This window comes from Acinonyx jubatus, chromosome E1, assembly GCF_027475565.1.
Source record: "Acinonyx jubatus isolate Ajub_Pintada_27869175 chromosome E1, VMU_Ajub_asm_v1.0, whole genome shotgun sequence".
Lineage (NCBI taxonomy): Eukaryota > Metazoa > Chordata > Mammalia > Carnivora > Felidae > Acinonyx > Acinonyx jubatus.
This window is the reverse complement of record NC_069397.1, coordinates 35885750-35912656: the sequence shown is the minus strand read 5'-3', so window position 1 is coordinate 35912656 and position 26907 is coordinate 35885750. Positions and strand designations below refer to the sequence as shown.

Here is a 26907-nt window from a genome sequence, read left to right as displayed (position 1 = left end):
AAAAAATTGTGTGGCGTTGGATTTATAAAATATGATCAATAATGAATGGGAAAGCCAAGCTCTGTGGATTGGGGCTGGGGGCTCAAGGGCCGCTGCCGACCCCCTTGGGCTGGAGGCAGCTTGCAGACGAGATTTGGGGAGGAAGGGATTCAGTAGAAGGGAAAATAAATAACCTCGGAGCGATCCGTGTTGTCACCCCCCCCCCCCGCCATACACCCACCTCCCCAGCCGGTTACCCAGCGAGAAACAAATGCAGGGACTGCCCGCAACTGGGTGGGTGGGTGGGGGCAGGGCAGGTCTTTATTAATCTGGGCCAATTCAGCCTGGCTGGGCCTTTGGGGGAACTTGGTCCTGTTCTCCCGAGGTGAGGAGCGGAGGTGAGCCTGGCTTCCTGGCTCTCTCTGGGTGCCCCCGGACATACGGGCAGGGATGGAGTGAGGCTTCGTGGGTGCTCCTACAGGCGCGGGATCCAGCCCACAGGCGTTGGATACTGCGGTTTCTGTTGGCTTAAAAAAAAAAAAAAAAAAGGTTTGAAAATAAAAAAGGAAGGGGGTGGGGTGGGTGGGAAGAGAAAGGAAGGGAGGAGGACGGCCTGGGTATGCTGCTCCCCTGGTTCCGGGAGGCGGATGCCTCAGTCGAGCGTGGCTGCCGGAGAAGCAGAGGCAGCGAAGGAAGGAAGGCGGCGAGCCACGACCTCGGAGCTGGGCGAAGGTGGCCAACTCTTGGAGAGGGAGAGGTGGGGAAGAGCATCTCCCCTCTCCTCCTCCTCCCCCCCCAAACCCAGTGGGGGGGAGGGAATAAATATATAAGCTTGTTCAACGGCCCTGCGCTCCACTTTTACCAGCCCCCCCCCTCCATGCACACACAGGAGACAGGAGAGGGCCCACAGAAACAAAAGGGGAGGTGGCGAGGGATAGAGCCACCAACCGGGCGCATCTCTCCAGCTTGGCCTGGGCGCCTGGGTCTCGGGCAGACAGCCTCAGAACACGAAGGGAGGGGGTTTCTCTGGGCTCCCCTCCCCCGTTCCTCTCTCCTCCAATCAGGCGCAGCCGCCTCCCTCACCCCCTGCGCCCCTGGGCCAAGGGACTCGCACCACCTGCCTCCAGCCCCCGCCCCCTCCTCTGGGCTGCCTGGCCTGGAGGGCGCAGGAGCCCGGTGACCGGCTCCCCCCCCAGCTCTGCAAGGCGCCGGGGGCAAATGAGGAGCGCGGGCCGGGCCAGTCTCGGGTTCTCGCTTGTAAACTTTATTGTAACTCTTCCGCCCTTTTCAGGCGCAGACAACAGAACAAAGTATAGAGGAACAACAAAATATATAATTAGCCCTCCCACCCCCCAATAAAGCAATTCACGGATACAGGATACATTCTCTTCACAGTAAACCTAAGAACACTTTTAACAATTGCCCACAGCGCGCATGCTAACTAAAGTAACCTCTTTTGAGAAACACTTAAGACGAAATTGCCAAACCAAAGGGGGCGGGGGTGTTGGGAGGAAAAGAGAGAAGCAAGAGAGAAAGCCAGCGAGCTAGGGAGGGCAGCGGGGAGAGAGGGGTTGGGAGGGGGAAATGAGGACGAGAGAGAGAGAGAGAGAGAGAGAGAGAGAGAGAGAGAGAGAAGAGAGAAGGGGAGGGAGACAGAAAGAATTACGGCGTGAATAGGCAGTTTCATGTTGTTGGGAGAACTTAGCAGAAATCGGTACCTCGGTCATTACAAAGAAGCACGTTCAAAGGAAAAAAGACCATTGCACAAGGAGGCTTTTTACACGGGGCGGGGGCGTGGGGGGCTCAGCCAGGCCGCAGCCGCTCACCCTCGCAGGGCGAGGGAGTCCTTGCTTAAAATCCTTTTCTTTTCCCTCCCCCGGCCCCCAAGAGAAGGGAAGGAGATCCACGGTAGCTCACACACAGAAGCTATTACGAGATACTACCACTAGCGGGGACTGGCGCGGCGGGGGACGCTGCGGCGGGAGGCCAGGCTCCCGGCCCCGCTCGCGGGGCCAGAGCTCTCTCGGGCGGGGGCGGGCGACGGCGGCGTGGTCGGGGGACCCGCGGACGGAGGGCAGCCGCAGCCCTGGCAGTCCCAGCTGGAGCCTACTTCTTGTCGCCCTTCTGCGCGTCGCCCTCGTCCGCCGCCTCCGGGGCCCGCTCCAGCTTCTGTTTCTCCAGCTCCTCCTGCTCGCATTTGCTGCTGGGGAACTTGTCTTTGTTGTTCTCTTTTTTCCACTTCATCCTCCGGTTCTGGAACCAGATTTTGACCTGTCTCTCTGTCAGTCCCAGCGCATGCGATACCTCGATCCGCCGCTTGCGAGTCAGATAGGGATTAAATAGGAACTCCTTCTCCAGCTCCAGGGTCTGGTAGCGGCTGTAGGTCTGTCGGCCTCGCCTGCGTCCGGCGGCTGCTGGGAATGGGGGAAAGGGCGAGACAGGGGGGAGGGGAGGTTGGGGGAAGGGGCAGAGATGGAGAAGGTTGGAAGATTCGTGAACCAGCCTAGGAGACCAGTATAATAAGGGCAAGGGACCTTCTACCCCGCGCAGGGGCGGGGGCGCTGGGAGGCCGCGGTCAGAGGAGCGAGGGGAGGAGGGGGGAGGGGGGTCAGACACCACTGAATCTAAGGGAGCCAGAAAGGGGGAGCCCCCTCCCCTGGTAACGAGCACCAGAGTTGGGTAGGGGTGGTTCAAATCTATTAAAAGTGCCATAAACTTTAGAAGGAAGGATGTGGGGGGGGGGAGGATATAAGAATTTAAAAAGCCAGGATGGGGACGAATGGACCCACCTTGAAAAGCCCCCAGAGCCTCTGCCCCAGAAGAAAAGTTTCTTCAGGGTAATTAAACTATAAAGCAATTGAGAAGTGCAAAAGTTGAGCGCCCCCACTCCCACCACCCTCTCTCCACTACCCCCATAAAACACTAAAAGGGGAAAAAAAGGATGAGAAGAAGAAAAGTAAGGCAGGGTGAGGGGTTTATGGATTCAGGAAATGTCGCTTAGCGACCCCCTTTCAAGGGAAACAAAAAAGAAAGGAAGGAAGGAAGGGAGGGAGGAAGGAAGGAAGGGAGGGAGGGAGAGAGGGAGGGAGGGAGGAAAGGAGGGAGGAAGGAAAGGAGGAAGGAAAGAAGGAAGGAAAGAAGGAAGGGAGGAAGGGAGGAGGAAAGAAACGGGAGGCGATCGGAACGCAGCAGGCACGTCTTCCAGGAGCTTCAGGAAATGCTCCCGGCCTTCCCAGCCCCCTGCCCGGGCGTCGGGCCCTCCGGTCTCCCTTCCGCCCCGGCCGTCCCCGCCGCGAGCTCACCTTGCGGGCGCATCCAGGGGAAGAGCTGTGTGGGCGACGGGCTCTGCTCGGAACCCTCGGCCTCCTCGCCCAGGCCGCTGGCGGCGGCGAGCTTGCAGTCGGCGTACTGCACCAGGTCTGGATCCTGCGCACCGAACAGGCTCTGTCGCTGCAGCGGGTCGTAGCCGTAGAAGTTGCCCGGGTCCCCGTGGCACGCCACGGCGCACGGGTTCTGCTGGTAGGGAGCGGTGGACAGCGACGACGGCCCGTGGTAGAACTCCTGGATTTGCGACGGGTGCTGGAAGCTGCCCCCGCTGCTGGGACCGTACACCACGGTGGGTCGGCCGCCCAGGTCCTGGGCGAAGCCGCAGTCATAATAATTGGGGCGCAGGGACTCCCCGGTTTTGTATTTGGAGAACAGTGAGTTGACGAAATAAGAGCTCATTTTATTGAATTTTGAGGCGGCGGCGGCGGCGGCGGCTGTAGTTGGGGGCTGTTGGGGAGGGGGTGGGGAGGGGGAAAGGGAGGGAGAGAGAGAGAAAAAAAACGCGGATTCGCCGGCTCCTAGTCACCCTCGCCAGGAAAGGAGAGGGAAAGGGAGGAGGGGGAAAAAAGAAAAGAAAGAAAAGGCGAAGAAGATCTCGAAGCCGCCTCACTTTTTGTGATTTCCAGGAATAGAAAAGGGCAGCGAAGCCTCCAAAAGTCTAAGCTTGCATGGCAGCCGCGGCTCGCTCGCCCTCCCCCCACCCCCCACCCCCCAAACAAAAATATACCGCCACTTAAAGAGGTCCTCGCTTTACATTTCGAAGAAGGGATGCCAGTTCATAAACAGTTTTCGGTGATTTACTTCCCTGCAAATGAGTTGTTTCATATTTTGCACTGTCTTTTCATGATCATTTGCATCCATTAGAGACCCCGCATCCTATTGGCTTCTCCGTACTCCTCCCGGACAGAACGCAGAGCGAGGGTGCGAGCGAGAGAGAGCGAGCGCGAGAGAGAGCTAGAGCGAGAGAGCGCCAGGGAGTGAGGAGGGCGCGGAAAAAAAAAAAAAAAAAAGGAGGGGAAAAAAAAAAAAAACACCCAGGGAGAGCGAGGGGGAGAGGGGGAGAGAGGGGGAGAGGGAGAGGGGGTGAGAGAGAGAATGAATACGGATTAAATCTGTTTAACTACCTACATTAATGAGATATCTCTCGCCTCACAACAAATCAAATACCTTCGCAGACCACCCCCAAAGACTGATGTGGGGGAGTCACGGAAAAAAACACGCACACACACATACACAGCGCGCCAGGCGGAGGCACGCTGTTAATTTCGCGATTTTAACGAGGCAGTTGGAGTCTTTTTAAATGTCAGGGTCGCTTCGGAAAAATGTAAAAGAACACGGTTTAATTGCGCCGAGTTTTAAAAGGTCCTATAAATGTAATTGGTATTTTAATACAAGTTATCAAATCATACAGCTTCCTCTCCTAAACATATTTTCAAACAAACGAGGTAGTCATATTTAAGGCTTTAATGATCAATTTCCTTATTATTGATAAAGGTTTAACTATCGTGTGGAGGGAATTGGCTGGGTAACCGGCCCCCCAAAAACGGCTGTAAACTCTTTAACAAACTATAAAACGCAATAAAGCCGGAGTCTGTTGTTGTTTATGCCGCAGCGCATAAAAGCTGTTAGCATTTTACGAGTTCTTTCCTCTACAGCTATAAAACTGCAGCTTCGATCGCCCCACCGCCCGACTGCAGCGCGGTGGGGGTGACGAAGCCGAAATGAGAACGATTATGGGTTTTTTTTTTCGGCGCAAACGGTGACTTTTCCGAGATTTTCGCCTCCTTCAGCTGTGGCCAGCACCTGCCCCATCCCCTTTCTGGAGCCCCCCCCCCTCCCCACACCACCTCCTCTCTGCCCCATCCAGGCCACTCACCAACTTTCCCTCATTAAACAAACAAGCAAGGATTTTCTTTAGAGCAGGGGTCCCGGAAGACATGAGAAGGGACCAGGAGGGGGGAAAGAAACTTTCTGGTTAATGGGCACTGGTGAAGCAGAAAGCAAAGTTCGCCCTGCAAAGGCCAGTTCTGCAGTTCTGCACAACCCTCTTGACCTGGAGAGCAGTGCTGGAATGGGAAGGGGGGCACTGACTCTAGTCAGTGCCTTGGGGGACTGTCTTTGTGTGATGGGAGAGGGGCCTGGTGTTACTAGCAGGATGACACCAGGTTGGGCTGTCCCACTCCTGCACCCAGGCCTTGGGACCTTAACTAACCAAGCTCAGTTGGCTCCTAGCCTTCCCAGGCACCTTCTGCAGCACCCTAGGGTGAGCGGGCATCACCACACCCATCAGCACATCAAAGGGAGGGAAGGGCCATGGTGGCCGCTGCTGGGCACCCACCAAGGCCCACGTGCTTGATCTTGATGTCCCGTTCCTGTGCTGTCCTCTCCTCTGCTCTAGGTAGGGGCTGCAAGACTGTATGTGTGGGGCAGGGGCACCTTGCGGCTTTCAGCATCCTTTGAGCCATGGTCACTGCCTAAACCGACCTTGGGATAGAGGGGATTTAGATGCAGCAAGGCCACAGAGCTCCCCATTTTCTCTCCTTTCCCCTTGGGGAGCCTGTAGTAGTTAAACCCAACTCTCTCCACAGACCTGAGGACCTGGGGCTCCAGAGGCACAGCATACAGGGCCGAGCTGAGTGGGTGCCACTCTCTCCTGCCTTAGCCTTTCCCAGCCTACTGGCCTGCTGGGAATGGTGGCCTGGTTTTAGAAGGCCCCAGTCCCAGGGTCCCAACCAACGGCCTCCTGAATCGGCTCACTGGCCAAGGAAAGGAAAGGAAGAAGGGAGGGAGAGACAGACAGAAAGAAAAATTCTAACAACAAAGGTTAGAGGCTTTACAAACACAGTTGAGCCATTGTTTATTCACCAGAGTGCTTTGCTTTGGGAAGGGTGCTTTTGGGGGATCCCATTTACCCTAACCTTTGCAAAAATGAAACCATCAGCTTTTGCCAAGGGGAAACTACCAGTAGGGCCCCTTGGTCCTTTAAAAGTGAATCAGGAGAATGGGAGAGGGGCTGAAAGGGAGAGAGAGAAAGGAGAAAAGGAGGGGAGAGAACCAGGGTCTTGGATTTTCAGTGCAAGGCTGAGGGGGCGGTGAGGCAGCAGAAGGCAGAGTTAAGTTGTTGCCGAAGAGAACATTTTTATCAAGTGCGGGGTATTTTATGGTCATGATTTGAGGACTCACCGGTGAGGTAGAAATTCAATGACTTGTTCTAAATCATCCCTACACCGTGCCAGAAATTCCTGATGGAAGGAAAATGTTTCTATTATAAGAAAAAACAAGAAAGAGCGAGGAGATAATTTATAAACACCCAACGGAGCGCAGATTTATTAGAGAAACTCAAGTTGAGAAACTCCGCTGGTCTCTCTGCACCCGGTCTTGGGGGAAGAGAAGAGAGACCGCGGCGAGGCTAATTTTAAGGAGGGGGGGGGTGTCTATTTCTCAGGCAGGTTTGTCCGGATTGGGGGACACGCATCAGGCTGGGCCAGGAGGAAATGGGAGATTTGGAATCAGAAGGGTTATGGACAGACAGCTCTTGGGTCTCAGAAGGAAAATTACCCGCAGTCCAAGCCTCCAGCTGCTAAATTTCGGAAGGACCCTTGTCCCCGAGGTTTGCCAGGAGCAGGGCTGCACGGATCCGGAGCTCTCACCTGGAAGCCACGGACCGGCCGCGGAGAACCGAGCTCCTGCTTCACGCCGCCGTGCCCGCCCCCACATCCAGCCGGAAAACGCACACTTTTTGGGCTGCCCAACTTGGGGCGCGCAGAACAGCTGAGAAAATATACGAGACCTCCCGCGCCTCGCCGTTGTGGGGAGCCCCTGCCCCGCGCCTGGATCCCCCGGCGCGCGCCCAGCCCCGGACGCGCACAAAGGCTCTGAAGCCTCCGTCCGTCCGTGCTGAGACGCCCCGCCGGCTTTGGGCACCGACGAATCCCCACCAACGCCAAGGATCCATTTCTCCCCCACATTGCAACCCCCAAACCCTGGGCTGGCTCACCCGGTTCCCTCTCCTGCTGATCCCGTCTGGGGGCAGCTTCCTCTTCATCCGACCCTCTTCTACCCTCTCGCCCCTTTCACCTGACCTGCTCACCCGCATCCGGCTAGACATTCCTCTAGCTCCCCTCCCGGAAAATCTCATTTTTCCCAACCAGTTCTCCCCTTTTATTTTGCCCATTTCCCTATTATTATTATTATTATTATCATCATCGTTACTACTGCTACTGCCCGTTTTCAGGCATTGGTTCCCCTACCGACCACAGAAACTGGGTGAGAAGCGCTGAGACCTCCTCCTGGGGGAAATTCAGAAAATTGACCATTTGAGGGGAAGGGCGGGGGAGGGGGGGGGAGAAACACACTATATCTGAAATCTATAAAATGGGGGAAACGGCCATAATGAACCCTATATTTTTATTACGCGCAAATTATTCATGACTTTTGGTAGCGCTCAGTTCATAGATTGAGGGCCGACCAAGGTGCGCGGTGCCGCCGCCAGAGTCCGCAGCCGCCGCCGCACCGGGGATTTTCGCGTGGAGCAAGGGTGCCATCTAGCGGCCGTCGTGAGAAAAGGCGCCGCTGCCACCGGCTCGGCCAGTTTCTCCCGAGATGCAGCCGCCTGCAGCCGCCGAGGCGACCTGCGGGAGAAACTTTCATTATTAGCAGAAAAGGGGGAGGGAAACGAGAGCAGGCGAGAGACAAGACATCGGAAATCAGGAAATGGCTCATGAAATTGTACAGATAAGCTAAAAAAAAAAAAAACAAGGAGAGGGGGTAGGGAGGAAAAAAAATGAAACCATAAGCTTTTTTCTTCTCATACTTACCCCCGACCCCCCCCCCCACCTCAAGCCGAGACCGCCAATCGGTGCGTCGTTTATGGCCCGTAAAAGGGGGAGCCGAGTACTTTTCAAACCCAACACGATTGTTTCAAATTCTGAGGAAGAAACAATTGGGCTTTTTGTGGGGGGGAGAGGAGGCCCGGGACGGTGGGATGGGGCTGTAAAAGGATCAAGAGGCTGCCCGCGCCCAGACGTCTGGCCCCCGCCGGACTTTGTGTGTGTGTGTGTGTGTGCGCGCGCGCGCGCGCGCGCGTGTGTGCGCAGGGGGCTTCTCATTTATGACGCCCGATCCTGGAGGGGGTGTAGGGAACAAAGACAAGAGTCTGAATTGTGACAACAAAGTGTTCTTCCCTCCCCTGTCCCTCTTCTCCCCCTCTTTGCCCCCCTCCCCCGAGCCTCCCCCCTAAACCCCAAGCCTCCGGGAGGGTGAGGGTGGGGGCTCCGGAGCCAGGCCCACCCATTCGGCCGCCAGCCCCCCGGAGCCCAGGCCCAGCTGCGGCTCCCTGCGCTCCGGAAAGTTTCCCCTCACTGTTTGCTTTGCTGCTGTTTAGTTTCTTAACCTTCAGAAATTTATACGCTATAAACTTTTATAGCGGTCATATTCTTTTATTGCTGCGCACACGGCATTGAATTCCTCTCCCGGCCGCTCTCTGTCTCGCACTCTCGCGGTCTCCCGCTCCGAATCTCTCGCTCTCTTTTATGACAACAGATTTCCCCATCTCCGGCTTCCCGGCCTCCGCATCTTCGCCTTTGTTTGTCTTTAAAGAAGCCACCCCCGGGCTCGGGACCCTGACGCCGGCGGCGGCTTCCCCGGGAGGCCTCGCCCCCCAACCCCGCAGCTCCGCGTCCCGCTCCCGCCTCGCCTTTGCCTTCCCTCCCGGCGGATGCTCGCCCGCTCGCGGCGCCGGGGAGCCCAGGATGCGGAGGGAGCCTAGTCTACACAAGCTCTAAAGCCAGATTCATTTCATAACCCGAATGGAACCCTCCTTGGAGGATGCGGGTCCGGGGCCCTGCCAGACCCGGGAGCTTCGCTTTTCCCCTGCCTTTTGCTCTCTGTCCGACTAGTTCGTGCTTTCGTTCGCTGGAGAGGGGTTGGCCTGGCCTCTTCACTTCCAGGCGCCTCTCACTCGGGCCACGCTTTGTCCCCACCGCTACCCCCAACCCGCAGGGTCTCCGCGGGCTGCCGCGCCGCTGGGGTGTGCCCGGCGGGGAGGCTCCGGAGGCGAGCGGCGCTTCCCCACCGCCCGGCGGGCAGAAGCCGAATCCCAACGCCTGGCTGGAGACAGGCAGGGCTGCGCGGGACAGCGGCCTTCAGAAGAGGTCCTGGCCAGGACCCCACAGTCTGTTAGGGACGGAGAGGTGCCTCTGGAGACCGAATTTAGTTCTGGGGTCCGACTGGGGAGGGAGGTTTGGTTTTCTCCTGAGACATTTCTGTTGCATCCGGCCACCTCTACCAAATTCCACCTGCGTGATACCAAGGCTGCAGCCCTGTGGCTCGAATTGGAGCCTCACACTCCTGGTGGGGGCCAGAACCCTAAGGGGCTCACTCCTTCTGAGCGCAAGAGAGGACTGTCTGGCCTTCCTAAGGCCTCCATCTACACCCGGTCGCCCCACTGCAGGGAATGGCTGCAGGAAGCTGGTGCCTTCCTCACTCGCATGATATTTTGAAGTGGCCAAAGCAAGGCGATGCTCTCAGCCAGCTGAGAGAGGAACTATTTCCAGGAGTGGCGGGGCTCTGGAGTTGGTGGGGAGGCCTCCTGTGCAACTTGGGGGGGAAGATCTCATTGCTCCCTGCAGACCCAGACCCCTCTCCAAATCACTAATCTTTTCCTTCTGTCCCCCTCGGGTCTCCCGGCTCTCCTGTGGGAAGGCTCTTGCTCCCTTTAAGCAGAGGTCTTGGGACCTGGGGTCCAGACCAGTTCTCAGCCCCACCAGGAAGCCCTGCAGGGTCTAAAGGAGGCACCTCTTGGGCTCAGGAGTCTCTCTGTTTTCCAAGCTGCCCTCTTGGAACAAGGACCTCTACCTCTGGCCAGGTGAGGAGAGCCAACACAGAATGAGACACAAGGAGAGATTTATTTTCTAGAGTGATATATATTTTTTGTTCTTTTTCTTGTTTTTTTTTTCTTCCAAAACAAACAATCAGAGCTCTAGGCCCCTCACCCTCCCACTCCCACCCACACCCCCCTCCCATATAAGCGACAACTGAAAACAGGCGAGACAATCACCCCCAAAGAAATCACGAAACACAGCACAATTTCACGACAGCCACCGACAAAGCAAAGAAGTTCTACTGGAGTGTCCCCTTGCAGGGTCGGGAGAAGCAGGAGCAAGAACAGTTCATGGAATTGAAGGGGGACTGGACAGTTTTGGGGGGGGGGGGGAAGCAGGGAAGCACAGAGTTAGCTTCCGGCCTGCTGCTTAGGTGCGATTTCGCCTCTTTCCTTTGCACACGGGACCGCGTTCCCCAGAAGCGCGCGCACGGCAGGCAGCCGCGTAGGCCACCATCCAGGCCCGAGTCGCGGGAGGCAAAGCCCGGCGCTGGGGCAGGTCTCGTTCTGCACTGGGGCGGGCAGCCGCGAGCCCCGAGGCTCCTCTGCATGGGTCGAGACGAGACGTGGGCAGGATGGGGAGGCATGCGCCAGGCTCCGCGCGCCCGCCGGAGCCTCTGCTCCCCCCTGTCCACAAGTTATCCCCGGAAGGAAGGGCGCTCTCGGGGAATCGATTCACAATAAATTCTCCATAGGACTCTCCGGACCTGGCTTTCCTGCCTATAGTAGGGTTGAGCTAGCAGGGGATGGAGGGTGGAGGGGCTTTTCTACAAGGGGCGGCTTGATTCGCTGGTGCAAGGTGGATTTGGCCGAACAGAGTTGATTTCAGAGCTGGGGAGGATGTGCAAGAAGGCAGGGCCTGTGTAGAGCAAGAGAAGCTAGTCTGTGTCAAGCGGGGCACAGATGAACAGACAGACGACATTGTCAAGGCTTACGACCCACGATTTGACCTCCTTTTGTTGGAAGGAGAGGAAAACAACATGCGGAATTAAACATTTCCTGCAACAAAACGTGTGTGTGTGAAACACCTTCATAAATCCTAAGATGCCTCCATAAGACCACTGCTGTCTTTCCTCGCCCCTTCTAGCTTTGCAGCTTGGGGGCTGAGTTTACCCCATTTGCCCTTGGGTCCAAATGGGGTATAGTTGGGGATTCCATAGAGACGGTGACGTGATGCCGAGCCCTTTGGGCTACAACGCCTCATTCAGGAGTGCGGCTCTAGACATCTTCTGGATGTGGATTTGTGTCAGGGGTAGAATCTGGGCTTGCTGGTGGTCTGAGGGCTGTTCTGCCAGATTTGGGGTGCGATGGTCTGCATCTGGGGTGTCACTTCATTTGAGTGTTGGCTGTGAGCTTTCCCCATTATCACTGTGGGCTCCAGGCTTTAAGTGTGTGGGCTTCTGTTGGGCTGTATGCAGCTGGAGTGTCCCTGGGTGACTCAGGATAGGGACAGGGCGGGGGGGGGGGTGCTGCGTGGAAACAGGTAGGCTGGAAGTGAGGGGCTGGGGCTTCCCAGAAAAATTAAGGGGATTGCTAGGGGCTCGACTAGGGGCTCTCTTTCCTTGCGGCCCATCACTTTGTTAGAAACCAACTACATGTCTAGCTTCTAAATCAACAAAACTTCCTTCTGAGGCTCAGGGAGAAGAGAAGGACAGGTAAGGGCAAAGGAAAGATGCTTGAGATGCAGAGAAGGACTTTGAAGAGAAAGACCCCCTTCCCCATTCACTTGAATACATCCCAGACAGCGCTGGCCCTGCAGCCATCACTTATAAATAAGCGTGAGATGGGGAAGGGGCAGGGAGGGCTGGGCGGGGGTGGGGGATCTTCACTCTTTGCCCTGTTCCTTATTCATTTTCTTCATTTTCATCCGCCGGTTCTGAAACCAGATTTTGACTTGTCTCTCACTCAGATTGAGGAGTCTGGCCACTTCGTGCCTACGGTCCCTGGTGAGGTACATATTGAACAGAAACTCCTTCTCTAGCTCCAGCGTCTGGTATTTGGTGTAGGGACAGCGCTTTTTCCGGGAAGAGCGAGCGTGCAGCCAGTTGGCGGAAGGGTTGGCTGAAAGAGAAGCAGCGATAGAATCAAAGAAAGGAAGGGGGGCTGAAAGGCCCCCCGTGCTCTCCTTCCAAGAGGATGTCCCCCTGGTCTCCACTCCCCCATCTTGCATTGCGGAGGGGGGCCCTGGGCCTTCCAGTTCCCAGAAGGGGTCCCAGAGATGGGCCAGGAGTTGCTGTCGACATCGCCCGCCAGGTGACAGTTACTGGGACAGAGTGGGGCCAAACAGGCTTGTCAGCGCTTCCAAAGCTCTGCCTGTCTCAGGTTCTCGCTCAGTCTCTTTCTCCACTTGGGTCGCCACTGGTTGGGACTCAGGTCAAAGCCCAGCATGGCTAAAGCCCCTCCCCCCTCCCCACCGGCACCACCAGACTAACCAGAGGTAGCTGACCTGGAGGGTCCTGGCCCTAGGTCCGGGAGGTAAGAGGAGGGTTGGGCCCAGGGGGAGCCGGCTTCTGTTCGGCCACGCCAGAGAGACCTCCTGGCCCCTCCAAGTCCAGTCAGGGACACCCTGCCTTCATCACAAGTTTGCATCTCTTGGCCACATGGCAGCAGGCCTGTGTGTCTGTCGATACCTTGTCGGCCCCCCCCCCCCACCGCCACACACACACCGCGCAAACATGGGTCTGCACTTAGAGACGCAAACATCTAGCATACTCCAATTCACATGCAACCCAATTGCAACCATTTATCAACTCCAGCCTGTGGACAAGGGAGCGCCAGGGGCTCACAGATAACTTATGGTTGCAATAGTCTCTCCTTTTCCGCTCCTGCTCAGCTCGCAGTTTGGTTAAAGCAAGTTCAGGGAGATGGGGAAGCGAGACTGCTCCGTTCCCAGGGTGGGGGGCCGTGGATGATGTGGGGGTGACAGAAGGCCCTTCACAGCACACCTAACTCCAACTGGCTCCGTGTAGTGAGGACGAGCAGAGAAAGGGGTAATTGAATGGAAGAAGGGGAGGCGGGGGTGGGGGGGGGAGAGGAAACAAAAATATACACGGGCTTGTCTTCCTTTCACTGTCTCTCTCCCTACCCTGGAACTCAGAAAAGTTGCCAAACAAAGCAGAGCCAATTAAAAATAACAGTCACCCTTTGCTAGAGTCTCCTCCCTAAACGAAAAGCACTGAATATATTTTTTAAAAAAATAATCTGGCTCATCCTACACTAAGTACCGTGTCTTACCAATTTGCAGTGCTATGTCTTTAATGTGATTGCCTGGGATGGGACCTACAGCCGCATTAAATATGAAAGAGGGAAAAAAAACTGTTAATAATTGATCCCAGCCCAACCGCCGCCTTGCAGTAATGGGCTTTCCAGGCAGAGTTTGGGGGCTTGGTGTGGGGGGGTCTGTTTGGGTGTGAGTCGGGAGGTTTGGGGAAGAGCCCGTGTTACCCAAACGGTAGTTCTTGTTATTAACCCTGGCAGGCTGGAGGTGGTAGGACCCGGCAGGGACCTCAGGGGAGTGGGGGCAGCTCTCTACCCTCCAGCAGACAAGGGCGCCCCAAAGGGCCCGCGGGCCACCACGTTGACAGGAAATCTGGCAGGGCAAGCGGAGACCAAAAAAATCTGACCCTCGCTCCCCCAAAAGAGTGAGGGGTGAGGACTTGTTCCGGTCAGCCTGAGGCTTATTGTTCGGAGCTAAGAACCCCCAACCAATTTGCTTCTTCTCAACCTTAAAAACGAAAACGGTGAGACTCCCCCTACCCCACATCCAGCCAGCAGCACCTCCTGGAAATTAGCCAGACTTGGGCTCCTGGCGGGGGTGCTTCTGGAGCAGTGGGAAAGATGAGGAGTAACTACCATCGGAGGGTAAAGTTTTCCGCCTTGCCGCAAGCCTCTCTTCCCCCCACCCTTCCTCTCCCCAGGGTCCCTTCGGGATCTCTCCTTCTCCACTCTGGCGGTCGGCCCCCGAAGTTCAGAAGCGATCCCCGGACTCCCCGAGAGGCGGACGGCTCCGGCTGGGGCTATAGGGAGCCCCGCGGAGCGCAGCGGGGGCTGCAGAAAAGGAAGCTGCAAGCCGGGCGAGGATGCCAAGGAGGGGAGGGGGCGGCCGGAGGGAAGGCTCCCGGGGAGGGGCCGGCGCATCCGGGGAGGGGGCTCCGTCACCGGGTCCAGGGCTTCCCCGCCCCTCCCGGCGCCGGCTGCGGACCCTGAGCGGCTACTGCGCGAGACCTGCTAGGAACAATCCTCCGCCAAGCTGTTGCATCGCAAATAAAATCCTAATGAGCCCCCTCCCACTTCCCCTTGGCCGGCTTTTACGGTCTGCGCGTGGCGCGGGGAGCTCTGCCAGCCGCGCGGCCCCGGGCAGCCCCGTGCGCTCCCGCCCTCGCCGGCGCGGGCTCTCGGCCTCGCCGGCTGCCGCCCGGGCCCCGGCCCCGCCGGCCCCTCTCCCGGCCGGCCGCCGACAGCCTCCTCCCGGGCTTTGAGCCCGAGCCCCGGGGGAGTGGGGGAAGGGAGGCCGAGAGGGCGGCGAGGTGGTGCCTGCGCCCCAGTCCCCTGCAGGACGTGGCAGCGGTGGGGGCGGCGCTCCGCCAGCGGCCTCAGTCTCCCCTTCGGGGGGCACCCGGCTAGCTTTGCCTGCTTCCTTCCTTCCTTCCTCCCTCTTCCCTCCTCCCCCGCTCGCTCTCTCCGGCCACCGCCGCGGTCTCCCCTCCACATTGTCCGCAGTTTATTGCCTCTCCCCTCCCCTCCCCCCACCTCGCCTGGCCTTCGGCCTGGTATTTCCTCACTTTTTATAACTTACTTTGATCCGGCCTCTCTTTGTCCTCGCTTCCTTCGCAAATTTTATTGTCCCCGTAGCCGGGTCTTTGATTAGACAGGACGGCCTCCCTGCCCGCCGAAGTTTCCAAACTGTACTCGGGCGTGCCCTGTTTGAGCAGCTCCCCAGGCGCGCCCAGCAGCGGCTCCGCCTTCACCGCCGCCTGGCCCTGCCCCGGAGCAGCTTCGCCGCGCGGCGCCGGCTCCAGCCAGGTGCGGAGGTACCTGCTCTCGGCCGGCGGGACGCCCTGGGGTTGCAGGTAGGGGTGGTAGACGGACGGCAGGCTTCCGGACGCGTGCGGGCTCAGCGGCGCCCAGGAGGCGCCGAACACCGGCGCTTTGGGCTGGAAGCTGCACGAGGGGAACTCCAGGTGCTCCGCGTGGCCCGGCTGCCGGGGACTCGCGTACTGGCCGGAAGGAAACTTGGCTGGAGGAGCGTCCTCACTCTCGTGACTTATGATCGAGTCGACATAATAGCTGCTAAGCGTCCCAGAAATGGACATTCTCAGACATTATCCGGGCGCTCGCAGGGGGAAGGGAAGCGCTCGCGCGGCGGCGCCCAAGCAGGGAGAGGTGGCACCCAGACCGGTGTGAGGGCTTTCGGACGCGACCCCCCCAGCCCCCCACCCTCCCACCCCCACCCCCTGCTCAACTTCTCAGCCAACAAAGTACAGTGGAGCAGCCCGGCTCAGCGCTCCTTGCAAAATGATTGGTCAAAGTTTTTCCGACTGCCTGATAAAGCGTCAGCTCCAACATAAATCAATCGGGCGAGGGGGCTGCGCTCTCGCTGTCATCCGTCCGCACCGCATTCCATATCGAGGATGGATTGTTTTATGCTGATGCAATGTGCTATCACGTCAGGGCTCCGGCGGCCACGTAACCTCAGCCCGAGCTGCCGGCCGCCCTCCCTCTCCCCCCCTCCCCTCCTTTTGCAGGAAGGGGGGTTGTTCTCGACATGGGGCGGCGGGGGCGGAGGAGAGGCGGAGGGAAAGCAGCGGGCTGCCTCGGGAGGGATTCAGGCTGTGGAGCCCTCTCCCCAGGCGGGTCCGGGAGGAAGAGAGGGAGAGCTGGGCAGAGGGAGGGAGAGAACCCCAGCCCGGGGAGCAGACCGAGAGGCCCACAGCATAATTAAAGAGGGGGTGGGGACAGGACCCCCAAACGCCACTCCACCCCGCAGGCCTCGTTTCCTCTCCTCTGTCCCCTTGACACAAGATGTTTATTAAACAACAGTGCGGCAGCAATCCACTGGAGATGAAGTAAAGGGGATGGGAGAGAAGTTGGGGGGTTTTATAGGGCATTATCTGCTTTGGAGGGCTCTCTGTTGACTATGTTGGGAGGTTTACAGGCCTGGGAGCTTCTCCTGACCCCTCGGTAGCTGCCAGAGGAGAGCGGGGTGAGTGTCCAATGACCTGGTCCTAAAATTTAGCTATCCTAAAATCAGAACCTACATGAGGTTAGAGGTATTCACCAGGCCCTGAAAAGTTGAGCCTCAGAAAGAGTTTAATACAACTAGCCAAAGGTCCTTTAAATTCCTGGGGCCTCTCTCTGGCCCCGGTCAGAGGGAAGTAGGGGGTGGGGGGGGGGGCATAGCCATTACTCTTTTCCTCCCCCTGATAACTGCGGGGGGGCCCTTAAAATTGCCCCGTTGCGGGAGCCGAATGTGAGAAAGGGTTAAGGGAAATTCCCTAAGGTGTCAGCAGAGCAGAGGTGTGGGAAGGGGTCCCGCAGTTATCTCCCCTTACACCCAGTGAAGAAGGGGCCCAGTTTTCGACTCTTCCGGATGGCTCTTCTCACCCGGCTTCGCCTTCCTGATAGATTTCCAAATACCGGTATTGGGCACCAGTGTAGACCGAGGGCCTGCAGGTCAGTCTCCCGGCCACCCGCCGCCTCCCCTCCTGTGAACTCTCTGGCTGGAGCTTTCAGATAGCCGGTTTTATTGGTCTCTGCTACGCGGCCCTGCGCGGATTCTCCCCTGGGGCCACCGGCTGGCTTCCTGGCTCATCTCCCGGCCGCAGCTCCTCCAGCTTCTGCCCTGGGTACAGTGGCTTCTTGTGGTGTAGAGGCACAGGGAGACGCAACCCCTGGACAGACCGGGCTCGCCTGCGGTTGGGGCTGGGAGCAGGCTGGGGTGGGTTTTCTCAGCATTGCCGGGCCCTGGGCCCTTAAACGATCGGCTGTCCCCAGCCCTGTCCTTTTACCGAAAGCGGGGCCATTCTAATTTGAGGTTTTATCTTTTTGGCCATGTACCCCTCTGCCTGCAGAAAGCTGCAGATCACCTCCGCGCACACACAGACACGCTCCCGCCCGCTTTTCTTTCCAAATGAAGCCATCTCGTGTCATTACGTGTGAAATACGAGGGCGAAGCGCCATATTTCTTCACATTATGGCGATTTCAAAATGATTTTTTAAAGATCAATGCCAGCGCCCAGCCGGCCCCCTCCTTCCCCACCCCAGCTCTCCGAGGGCGACAGCCCAGCAGATCCGGAACCAAACAGCGTGAAGATCTGCTTTTTCCATGGGACCCAAGTGGGGAAGCAAAAATCCAATGCAAATTCTTCTAAGTAGCAGTTGGACGCTTGGGAAAGTCAAGGGAGCTCCCCGGACTCAACAGCGAGAAAGCTGGGCACAGAGCGAATGAATCACAGTTAAGGCAAAGCACCTGTTCTCGATTTGCCAGACGTACGGAGTCTGCTGTTGGCTTTACCTGTAATAAATATATTCTTCAAAAAAAAAAAAAAAAGCGCCTCTCCTGTCATAAATAATGGTGTTATGAAGCATGGAGGGCTGAGTATATGACTTTCTGTAGTATATAAATTAGGGCCCAAAAGGCCATGTGGAGTGTGGGCAGGGCCTTTTTTATTTATAGAAAAGTCACAGTGCTGGGCTGCTCTGAGGACCCAGGCCCGTGCAAGTGCTGGGCTCTGACTGCAGCCCTCTGGTTCCCATTCCTGGCCCAGACTTTGTTGCTGCCTTTCTTTGCAATAAGAGAGAAGTCAAGAGGGACGCTTCCTTTAGGGAAGAAGTTAGAGGCAGCACATTTGAGCTCCTGACTTGTGCCCTACAAGGGTGGGGAGGCCCAGCAGACAGGGTTTAGGTTTCTGACTTGCCCGTCTCCCCTTGTGGCTCCTAGGTGCTGGGTAAGGAGGAGACCCAGGCCTCTTTTTCTGAGACCAGAGCTTAGCCTTTGCTCCTAACACCAGAGTGTGGGAACAGTTTCAAAATGACAGGTTTTGAGGTCTCAGTCTTCTCAGGAGAGAGGGCTCTGGAGGGAAGAGAACGAACCAGCACCCCAACCCTGGGTCTTGCACCCCAGCTCATCTCCCAGGTGGGGAAACAAATGCACCAAGCGATAGTCCCACCCCAGCCAGCCTTTCTAGCAAATGCTGCTGTCCCAAACTGGAGCTCAACTCCAGTTCAGGCAGAGGGCTAAAGGGTCAGTGGGGAGGGAGCCCCCTGTTTGGGTGCTCTGAGGGTCTGTGGACGCCCTCAAAACCTTGTTTCCTCTCCCAAACAATGGTACCCACCGTGAGGGAAGGAGGCAAACAGGACTGCCGGCCGTCCCTGGAGCCCAGCTTCTAAAGATGCTTAGTAGAGAGGTTGCTTGAGTGGGGGTCACTTTGTCCGGAGACAGCAAACTGCTCCCCACGCCACTCCTAATCCTAAAGAGAAAGAAGGAAAACCTTGCCTGCCCCCCGCCCCCCAGTCTCTGGCCATTCCCAGCACAGGAGCTGCCGCCTGAGCACAGCTAGGGCCAGTAGCTGGTGGCTCGGAGAAGGACAGGCAGGGAAAAGCTGCAGCCCTTGGCCACACTGGGGCCCAGAGCAGCCAAGAGCGAGGCAGAAGTGGGGAGAGCAGAGGCCGACCCTGGCCAGGACCAGACGGTGAGTGCCTGTGCTTGGGGGGGGGGGGCGGCTTTGGGAAAGATCCTTGTCAATAAGAAGAGAGAGGAAAAAAATCTAGACAGAGGGAAGGAAAAGCAAGAGAGGAGGAAAAAAGAAAAAGGAAAACAATAAATGGGAAAAGGGGGAAAAGTTTGTTTTTAATAGATAAGCTAAGCTGAAACTTAGGCATTTTGTATTTGAATAGATGTGGATATCCTGTATGTAGATTTCAAATCGATATTTGTTTATGGGGACCCAGTGTGCAAATGTGCTGTACTCTAGGTTGTGTATAGAATATGTAATAAATAAATACACCCTACTATAATAGCGGATGTGCTTGGGTGTTCACACAGAAGACCCAATGGTGCATATGTGGAGGCATGTATAACCCCTGTGAATGATGTGAGTTTACGATTCTGTTCATAGAAGAAGATCTGTTACCCAAAAGCTTGTGCATACATTTTTATAACTATCACACACCTACGGAAAGGGCAAAAACTTGAGTATTTGTGTACTTGAATTTTGGCTATAAGACATCAGTTGATCAGGAAGCCTTGCTTGAAAATCTCCTGTTGACTTGATATTCAGGCAAAATATATACCGTATCCTCAAACAAACGCATGTGGCTTACATCTGAATCCTTTGATAACTTTCTTCCAAAATATTTCTGTGGAAGGTAAAGGAAATGCCTCAGACTGGCCCAGGGGAGGTCATGAAATTTTGTGATTTTTTTTTTTTTTTGGTCCGACCATGACCTCCTTTACTGTGTATCTCACCCCAAACTGCAGGAACGATGTACATCGTGTGATGTTTCTTTCATGGTAGTGATGGACACAACGATGTAGGCACCATTACCTGCACACAAGCGTGTCCCTCACAAGTGTGAATCTGACCAGTGGGCAGAGATGAGCTGAACGTGAAAGCCCTCAGGTAACTGTGGGGGTCACACAAAAACACTGCTATCTACAACGAAATTACAAAGGTCCCCAAGCCTATGTCTCCAACCACCCAGAGATATTTCTTCTGACCCAGAACCAGAGTCCAGACCCACTCTGGGAAAGAAAGAGGGGTGGGGATGTTTGCTCCAAGGGGGAAGAAATCAAGGTCCCCAGAACTTTCAGCCTTTATACAAAACCACCTCTAAACCGGGATCACATCGAATCCACACACATGGGTTCAAACCTCAATGCTGCCACACCCTCCAAGTGGGGATTTTAATTGCAAAGTAACGAAATCTCCTGCCAAATCTCCCTCCCAGGATGTCAGAGGTGAAAGGAAGAACGGAGAGGTCACCGGCCCAAGCAGACCTCAGGAATCTTCTTCCCAAGTCTCAGCCATCGGGGATATGGAAGGCAGTGGGGGTGGCTGACTCTTTGGGAGGGGGCATCCAGGAGGCCAAACGGGGTTGGGGGCAGGCGGGGCGGAAAGGAGCTGAGCAGGTAGAAGGTTATTACGGAATTGCTTCCATAAAACCTGAGGCTGTTGTAAAACCCTCTGCTTTCCAAAGACTTGATTTCCTCTTTTCTCTCTAACATCCCCCTTTTTTTCTTTTTACAGCACTGTTCCTGGGAGGGGGTGGCCAAGAGACGCCGGGATGGAAGACAGGCTCCAGGCTCCGGGTGGCTGGGCAGGTTTGTGAGAGGCCCAGAGAGAAGTAAGGTAAGGCAGAAAGACACCCTAGACCACCTTCACCCAGTCTGGAGGACAAGAAAATGTCAAGGAGTTGTGCTGTTGGCCTTTGCTCACCAGGGGGGTGGATTGAAGGCTGCATTTCTCCCAGGGCCAGAGGTGGGTCTCCCAAGGGCCCTTCCACTCCTAGCAGATGCCCCTTGTTCACAGACTGCCCCCCCCCCCCATGTCAGCTTGGCGCCAGAGCCCCATCCGGTCGGGCCTCTTTCCCGGCCCCTTTCCACATTCCCTTGCCTCAAGCAGGGGGGAAGAGTTTGGGAACAAAAGTTAGCTTATGCTTTGGACCGTCCCCTCCTTCCGCCAGTACTTCTAGCTATTCCTCTCCTGGGCCGGGAGCCAGCAGCCTAGAATGGGTTGGGGTCAAAGAGGGTATCATGGCTTTGCCCCTGCGCCACCCCCCCCCCCCATCATCTGTCAGACCACCAGTCTGGAGTGAACTGCCCAACAGCCTGGGCTCCCCATTTAGCCTGCACATCAGGCCCCTCTCCCAGGGGGTGGCCTTTAGGACCGAGGTAAACCTGTAGCCCAGCACAAGGGTCTATGGGGAAGCCTTGGCCGCTCTGTGGAACAGGAGCTGAGGGATTGGGAAACGTAGGACTTTTTCTGCCCCACCTCTGCCCCACTAGGGGGCCCTAGGAAGGACCCTGGAGGCGTACAGGCTGAGGCTACATGGGATCCTGACATTTCCCCTTTAGAATGGGACATACTGAGCCCTCTTCAAGGACCTGACGTTTCCTGTTGAAGTGGAGTCCTGTCCCACCCCCCCCCCCACCAAGGGTTGCAAAGATCTCAAGGATCCCCTGTATCTCTTGAAACCAAGCATTTGCCAAGTTGGAGAGGCTTTCCTTGGAAAGTCTAAACATAGACAGGAGCCCAAGATCCCAAGGCAGAAAGCCTGAAGCCCCAACCAGCATTCTTTGGCTCTGCAGAATAGCCCAGCAAGGTGCCTCTGGAGAGTAGAATGTTCTCCATTCCCGCTTTCCCTCCCAACACCCACTTAAAAAATACGGAAGTAGGAAAGACACCCTAGGGCTTCCCACCTCTTTTCTCTGGGGAACATCTTCGCTGTTTCTGGGTGAAGGATCTCGAACCTCTTCACCATTTGGCAAGAGTGATACACTGGTCCTTATGCTGCCTCCCTGCCCAGCACCCACCCCCCACCCCCCACGCACACTCCTCCAGCTAAGCGAGGAGCAGTAGCTGCCGTGAGTCGGGTGGTTTAATGTCGTTGTGTTCAGAAATCCAGGCCCAACAACATGAAACTACCTAATTCACTCAGCAGCTCCAGGTCAAGGGCTCACTGAGGGGGCAGGCCCCCGTAGCCATCTTATGGGCCAAAAAAAAAAAAAAAAAAAAAAAAAAAACGGTTGGCCAACTCACTTCATTTTCCTCCACCACTTTCCCAACAGAACCCAGTTGCTAGTAAACAACCCATCCAAAGAACTGGAGGCAGGACTCCAGGCACAACCATTCAGGAGCCGGTGCCACCAGCTCAGAGATTCCGGGAACTTTTGTTCTCTTCCAGGAGCCCCGATGGAGGAGGATGGGGACCCTAGGCCCAGCCCAGACCTGGACAAGGCCTCACGGCTACACCTGCCTGGTCACCACTTCTCAGCCTCCATCTCTGCAGCTGGAGGTCTCCACAGATAAGATTTCTCAACTTCAAACTGTCATCAAGGTGCATCTCCACTCCCCGTCGTCGGGCTAGTGCCTATATTCCAGGGTCACCCCGGGTAGTTCCGAGAGGCCAAATCTTCAAGCCCTACACCACCCCCCTGCTTTGAGACTGGAGTAGAGACCGGAGAGTGGAGAGGGAGAAAGTGACTGCTGGAGACATAGGTGGAAAAGCAGAGTGTGAGAAAATACCAGGAAGACTAGGGATGACAGGCAGGCAAAAGCGGGTTGGCCTGGACAGTCGCTGCGAAGTCGCCCTGCCGGAAACGTCCGGGGTAGGGGTGGGGGGACCTGGTTCCGCAGAGGCTGAGCCGTCCCAGGTAAGAGGATCCGCTCCGAATTCACAAATGAAACCTGGAGGCTCAGCTTGGGACGCAGAGAGCAAGGCTGCTTCTTGCTTCCTGACCTTCAGCTTAGGCCCTTCGCTCTCCGCCCCCACCGATCTCCCCTGCGGCCACCTCTACCCCTCCAGACGCCCGCGTCGTCGCAGGTGTTCAGGCACACAGCCCACAGCGGGCGGGCGGCCGCGCGAGCCGAGGCGGCGGACTCACCTGGGCGGCGGCGGCAGCGGCGGCGGGAGCGGCCGTCGGAAGGCGCGGCGCCAGCGGCCTGTCCCCCCGTCCGGCCCGGCTCCCTCCCGCCCTGGCGCCGGAGGCGAGGGTCCGCGTGGCCACGTGTCCGGCGGGGAAGTCCGAGGGAGCGGAGGAGTCTGCCCGGCCGCCCGCTCCCCCTCCCGGGTATAAATCTTGGGGACCGGAAATACAATAAAACTTCACCGTGTTGATGAACTTCAAATGGTTTACATCCCCTCCTGTCCTGAAAAGAAAGACGGCCGGGGGGCGGGTTAAAAGGAAGGGGAAACAAATTTACGAGCCGCAGAAGCAGCCGCCTCGGCCCCTTTCTTTCGTCCGAGCAGACTGTGTCCGCGTGGAGAGAAGCAGCCTCGGCCCCCGGGACTTTGCGTCGGCTGTCCCCGCCTCCAGGGACTCTTCTCTCGCAGGAGTCGCCCGTGCGGCGGCTGGCAACTCACCGGGCCGCACGCACAGGCCCGGGCTCGGCGGACCCGGCCCTTCGCCCAAGCGGAGTTAGGCGCCCCGTCCTTCCTCGCTAAAGCCTGGCTCTGCCGGCCACGCCCTGTGGCCTCGTTCTTTGCGTCTTTCCGCTGAAAGCGGGTTTTTTGTTTTGTTTTGTTTTTTCTTTTTGCGCCTCTAGCTGCCAGACCTTTGCCCTGCCCCACCCGTTTATTGCCAGGTACTTGCTTGAAGGGGAGAGAGGGTCAGAAGGCCTGAAGGGGCTGAGCGGGGCAGGCGCTCCCAGAGGAGAAACCGAGATGCTGGTCTTGGCCAGAGTGGAGGTGACGGCCAGCGCTGAGTGGTGTCCAAATTGGCCTCTGCCACCGTCTCCTGTCTGGTTCCTTCAAAGCCTCCAACAACAGCCACTACCTGAACCTCCACTGCCCTCTCTATCGCTCTTTTCGGCTCCGGACCTTTTGCTTTTGTTTTGTTCTGACCAAACTTTGTGGAATCCGGATTTGGAAAATCACTATTAGGCCGTAGTGAATCAAAACCAAAACCAAGGAAAGGGTCTTTTCGCTGTGAGCTCCAGATAATTGGGAGCGAAGTTGTTGATTTCCTGTTCACTTTGTCTGCTGGAGGGGCATGGTTAGGTGCACTTCTGGGCGGGAGAGCAAAGGAATTCGATCATGCCTCACAGTTATTCACCAAAAAATAAGAAGGATCTAGGTCTAAGAGGCGCTGGAGGGCTAAGATGAGCTCAGGCGCAGTCAGGGCTCGGGTGCAGAACTGAGGCTCAGCCGCAGACCCAGGCTGGGGCTTGGTGCACTGGCGGCCCCTTCCTCCCACAGACACACACAGGTGCGCCCTGTGTGACCCGCCGGCTCCACGCCCACCCCCCACTTCCAAGGAAAGGCCCCAAAACATTACTGGGGACTTCTTTTTTTAAGTGATTTAAAAAAAAAAATGGGGACATCTGGTTGGCTCAGTCTGTACAGCAGGTGACTCTCGATCTCAGGATTGTGAGTTCAAGCCCCACATTGGGTGTAGAGATTATTTTAAAAAGAAAGAAGGAGGGAAGGAAGAAGGAAAGGAAGGAAGGAAGGAAGGAAGGAAAGAAGGAAGGAAGGAAGGAAGAAAGAAAAGAAAGAAAGAAAGAAAAGGAAGAAAGAAAGAAAGAAAGAAAGAAAGAAAGAAAGAAAGAAAGAAAGAAAATTCAAAATAAAGTTATAAACAAATGGAAGGGGCAGGGAAAATACTATGGTCTACAGTTCGCAATTTTTTTGAAAGGCTAACTCTGAGGCAGGCAGTCCTACTCTGCCCCAGCCAGTGGGGGATGGGAGCCGCCGTGCCCTCTGGCTCCTTCCCTGAACCAAGGAGGAGGAAGGCGGGGCTCTCATTAACAGCTGGAGGACAGGAAGTAGCTTGTTTCCATGCCCATATTCATATTCCAGGATATGCATGAGGAGGCCCCTCCGGCGGCTCCCTCCTTATTACATGCCCGAACTCCCCCATTTTGCTCTTTATCATGCTATATTTTTAATAAAAATACTGCGATGGCAGCTCCTGGCAGTCACCCCTGCTATGAGGATTTGCCGCCGGGAGCTGTTAGCGAAGGGCGGAGGGCAGGACTGAGGGGCCAGCAGTTTCCACACCATTCGAGACTGTTATTACCCGCCCCCTTGCCCCCTCCCCCAGAAGCCTGCAGTGGGGGCAGGTCACTGTGCTGGCTCCCTGCTCATTGCTGACCTGGGTCTCGGGATTCCCTGGGCCGAGGAGAGGGGATGGGACCATTTTAGTCTTAGACGCTGGAAAATCTGAAGAGGCCACGGCTGCAGAACAGATGTATCTGTGCACACACAAGTTTTGCACATACTTTTCAAGGGCTTTGTAGCTGCCCCCTCCCCTCCCCCAACTGGTACCCAGAACCCAGGCCATGGATCCCAGTTTAAAACATAAAATTCTCTGCATGGGACTGGACTGACACCTCAAATACATTCCCATAAATGCCAACTAGCCTTTTCCTTCCGAGATTGCTGGCCCCAAAGGAGCCAACTTTCAATGCCCAACACAGATACCCACCAACAGGGGAGCTGCTGCCCACAGGCACCCTTCTCATACACTGGTTGAGCTCATAATGGTCACTCCGTGAGTAAAGGCCATTGAGGCGGGGTTTCTTTTCACCCTCAAGTGTCCAAATCCTCTCTCCAAAGCACTTCGATCTCCCAAGTTATTCAGAAAATTGAAAATGTAGATGATCAAGCTGCAGGATTTAGGGGTAACTTTTCCCTACTCTTGTCCCTTCTTGAAGATACAGCAGAGTTCTAGCATAACTGGAGGGGACTGCACATGGGATGTTGAGAGGAGGCAGTGTAGACACAGATGCAGAACCCAGGATCCTCAAAGAAACCGAAATTGAGACCCCCTTCCATTTAGTTAGAGTTGCAAGGAGAATAAATATTCCTGGGCCTTCTTCCTCCGTCTCCCTTCCTAGGGAGGGTTCAATATGTTGGCGGGGTGGGTTTCAGAGCAGGCAGAGGTGCCGGAAGCACCGTCCCTGAGACCTAGGCTCGATGTTTTGCCCCCAATTTTTTTTGCCCCGGGCTGGGAGAGCGGCTCCGCGGTGGCTGGCGGGTGAGGCTGAGGCCGCCGCCGACCTCTAGGCGGCGCCCTGTCGTTGAGTCCTCACGCAGCTCTGTGTCCCGCGTTGGTGAAGGGGCCGGTTCCTGCAGACGCACTGGGCTTGGCCTGGAGCCGGCCGCCGGCGCGTCGCCTTTGGCGCCCTCTGCCAAGCAAGAGAAACACGATGAAACGAGTGAGGGCTGGGAAAGGAATCGGCAGCTAATGGTGGCTTCATCCGCTCCCCACCCCCTACCCTCCTCCCCGCCTCTAGGGAGCCTTCCACAGCTCAGTCTCCTTTGATCTCCCCAGAAGCCTGCTCAAGGGCAGCGCCGGAATCCTGAACCCCTCCCCGCAACTTGCAAAGGAAGACACTGAGGCCCGAAGAAATTAAGTCATTAGCCCAAGATCAGAGCAGCTATAAAATGGTGAGGCAGGCCTGGAGGACAAGTCCTTTACTCCAAGTGAAATGCTCTTACCCCAAAATAGGACGACCCCAGCAAAAAATGTCTGTCTTGTGAGCAAAATTCATTTCAGGAAAGGCAGCCTTTGGGGGGGTTGGAATTAAGATTTGGGGGAGCACGTAAGGGAAGTGGAAGCGAATATAGGAGAGTCTCAGCTAAGATTGGGAGACAAGATGAGTGCAGCCCCCTCCCTTCCAAGACAGGTCAGTTCAAAGCTTACAACCTCCCCAGATGTGTGTCATCGAGGGCAAGTGCCCGAGGCCTTCAAACACCCAGGTGAAAACGACCCACAGGACGGGGGGACACTGTGAAGTTTGAATACTTTGTAAAAGAGGCCCTGATGACAAGAGAAGGTGTTGGACACAGGACTGCCCCATAAACCCAAAAGAGAAAGGCCTTTAGGGCAGGCAGTCAGGTCACTTTCCTTGGCTCAAATGGCCTGTCGGATTCCAGGAAAAGGAAACCTTGCTCGGGACACAGTCCCTTTGAGTCTAAGCTCAGAGACCCCCCCCCCCCAGAACCCGAGAAGCACGGGGTAGGAGAAACGGGGGTCCCTCTTCCCCTCCTGCCAA

General features: G+C 56.4%; 2 protein-coding genes and 1 long non-coding RNA gene across 6 annotated transcripts; 1 reads left to right on the top strand and 2 right to left on the bottom strand.

Annotated features, from left to right (window-relative positions):
* Positions 1–1222: 1222 nt before the first annotated feature.
* On the bottom strand, positions 1223–15119 carry HOXB8 (homeobox B8). Of its 3 annotated transcripts, none has more exons than XM_053212682.1 (3): positions 14982–15119; positions 3282–4260; positions 1223–2393 (listed from the first exon to the last, which is right to left on the bottom strand). In XM_053212682.1, exons 2-3 carry the CDS (start codon positions 3703–3705, stop codon positions 2086–2088), a joined length of 732 nt encoding a protein of 243 aa, XP_053068657.1. In that variant the 5' UTR covers positions 3706–4260; positions 14982–15119; the 3' UTR covers positions 1223–2085. The 3 variants fall into 3 exon arrangements, with proteins under 3 accessions (XP_053068657.1, XP_026889792.1, XP_053068658.1); XM_027033991.2 differs by having other exon boundaries at positions 1223–2390; XM_053212683.1 differs by lacking the exon at positions 14982–15119 and adding an exon at positions 6490–7973.
* Positions 11960–15498, bottom strand: HOXB9 (homeobox B9). Its single transcript, XM_027033994.2, has 2 exons — positions 14982–15498; positions 11960–12247 (listed from the first exon to the last, which is right to left on the bottom strand). Exons 1-2 carry the CDS (start codon positions 15496–15498, stop codon positions 12012–12014), a joined length of 753 nt encoding a protein of 250 aa, XP_026889795.1. The 3' UTR covers positions 11960–12011.
* On the top strand, positions 13594–24362 carry LOC113592621 (uncharacterized). Of its 2 annotated transcripts, none has more exons than XR_008294393.1 (5): positions 13594–13926; positions 14104–15255; positions 19665–19806; positions 20434–20535; positions 22091–24362. It is a non-coding gene; the product is annotated as an uncharacterized LOC113592621 (long non-coding RNA). The 2 variants fall into 2 exon arrangements; XR_008294392.1 differs by having other exon boundaries at positions 13596–13926; positions 14104–18876.
* The last annotated feature ends 2545 nt before the right edge of the window (positions 24363–26907 follow it).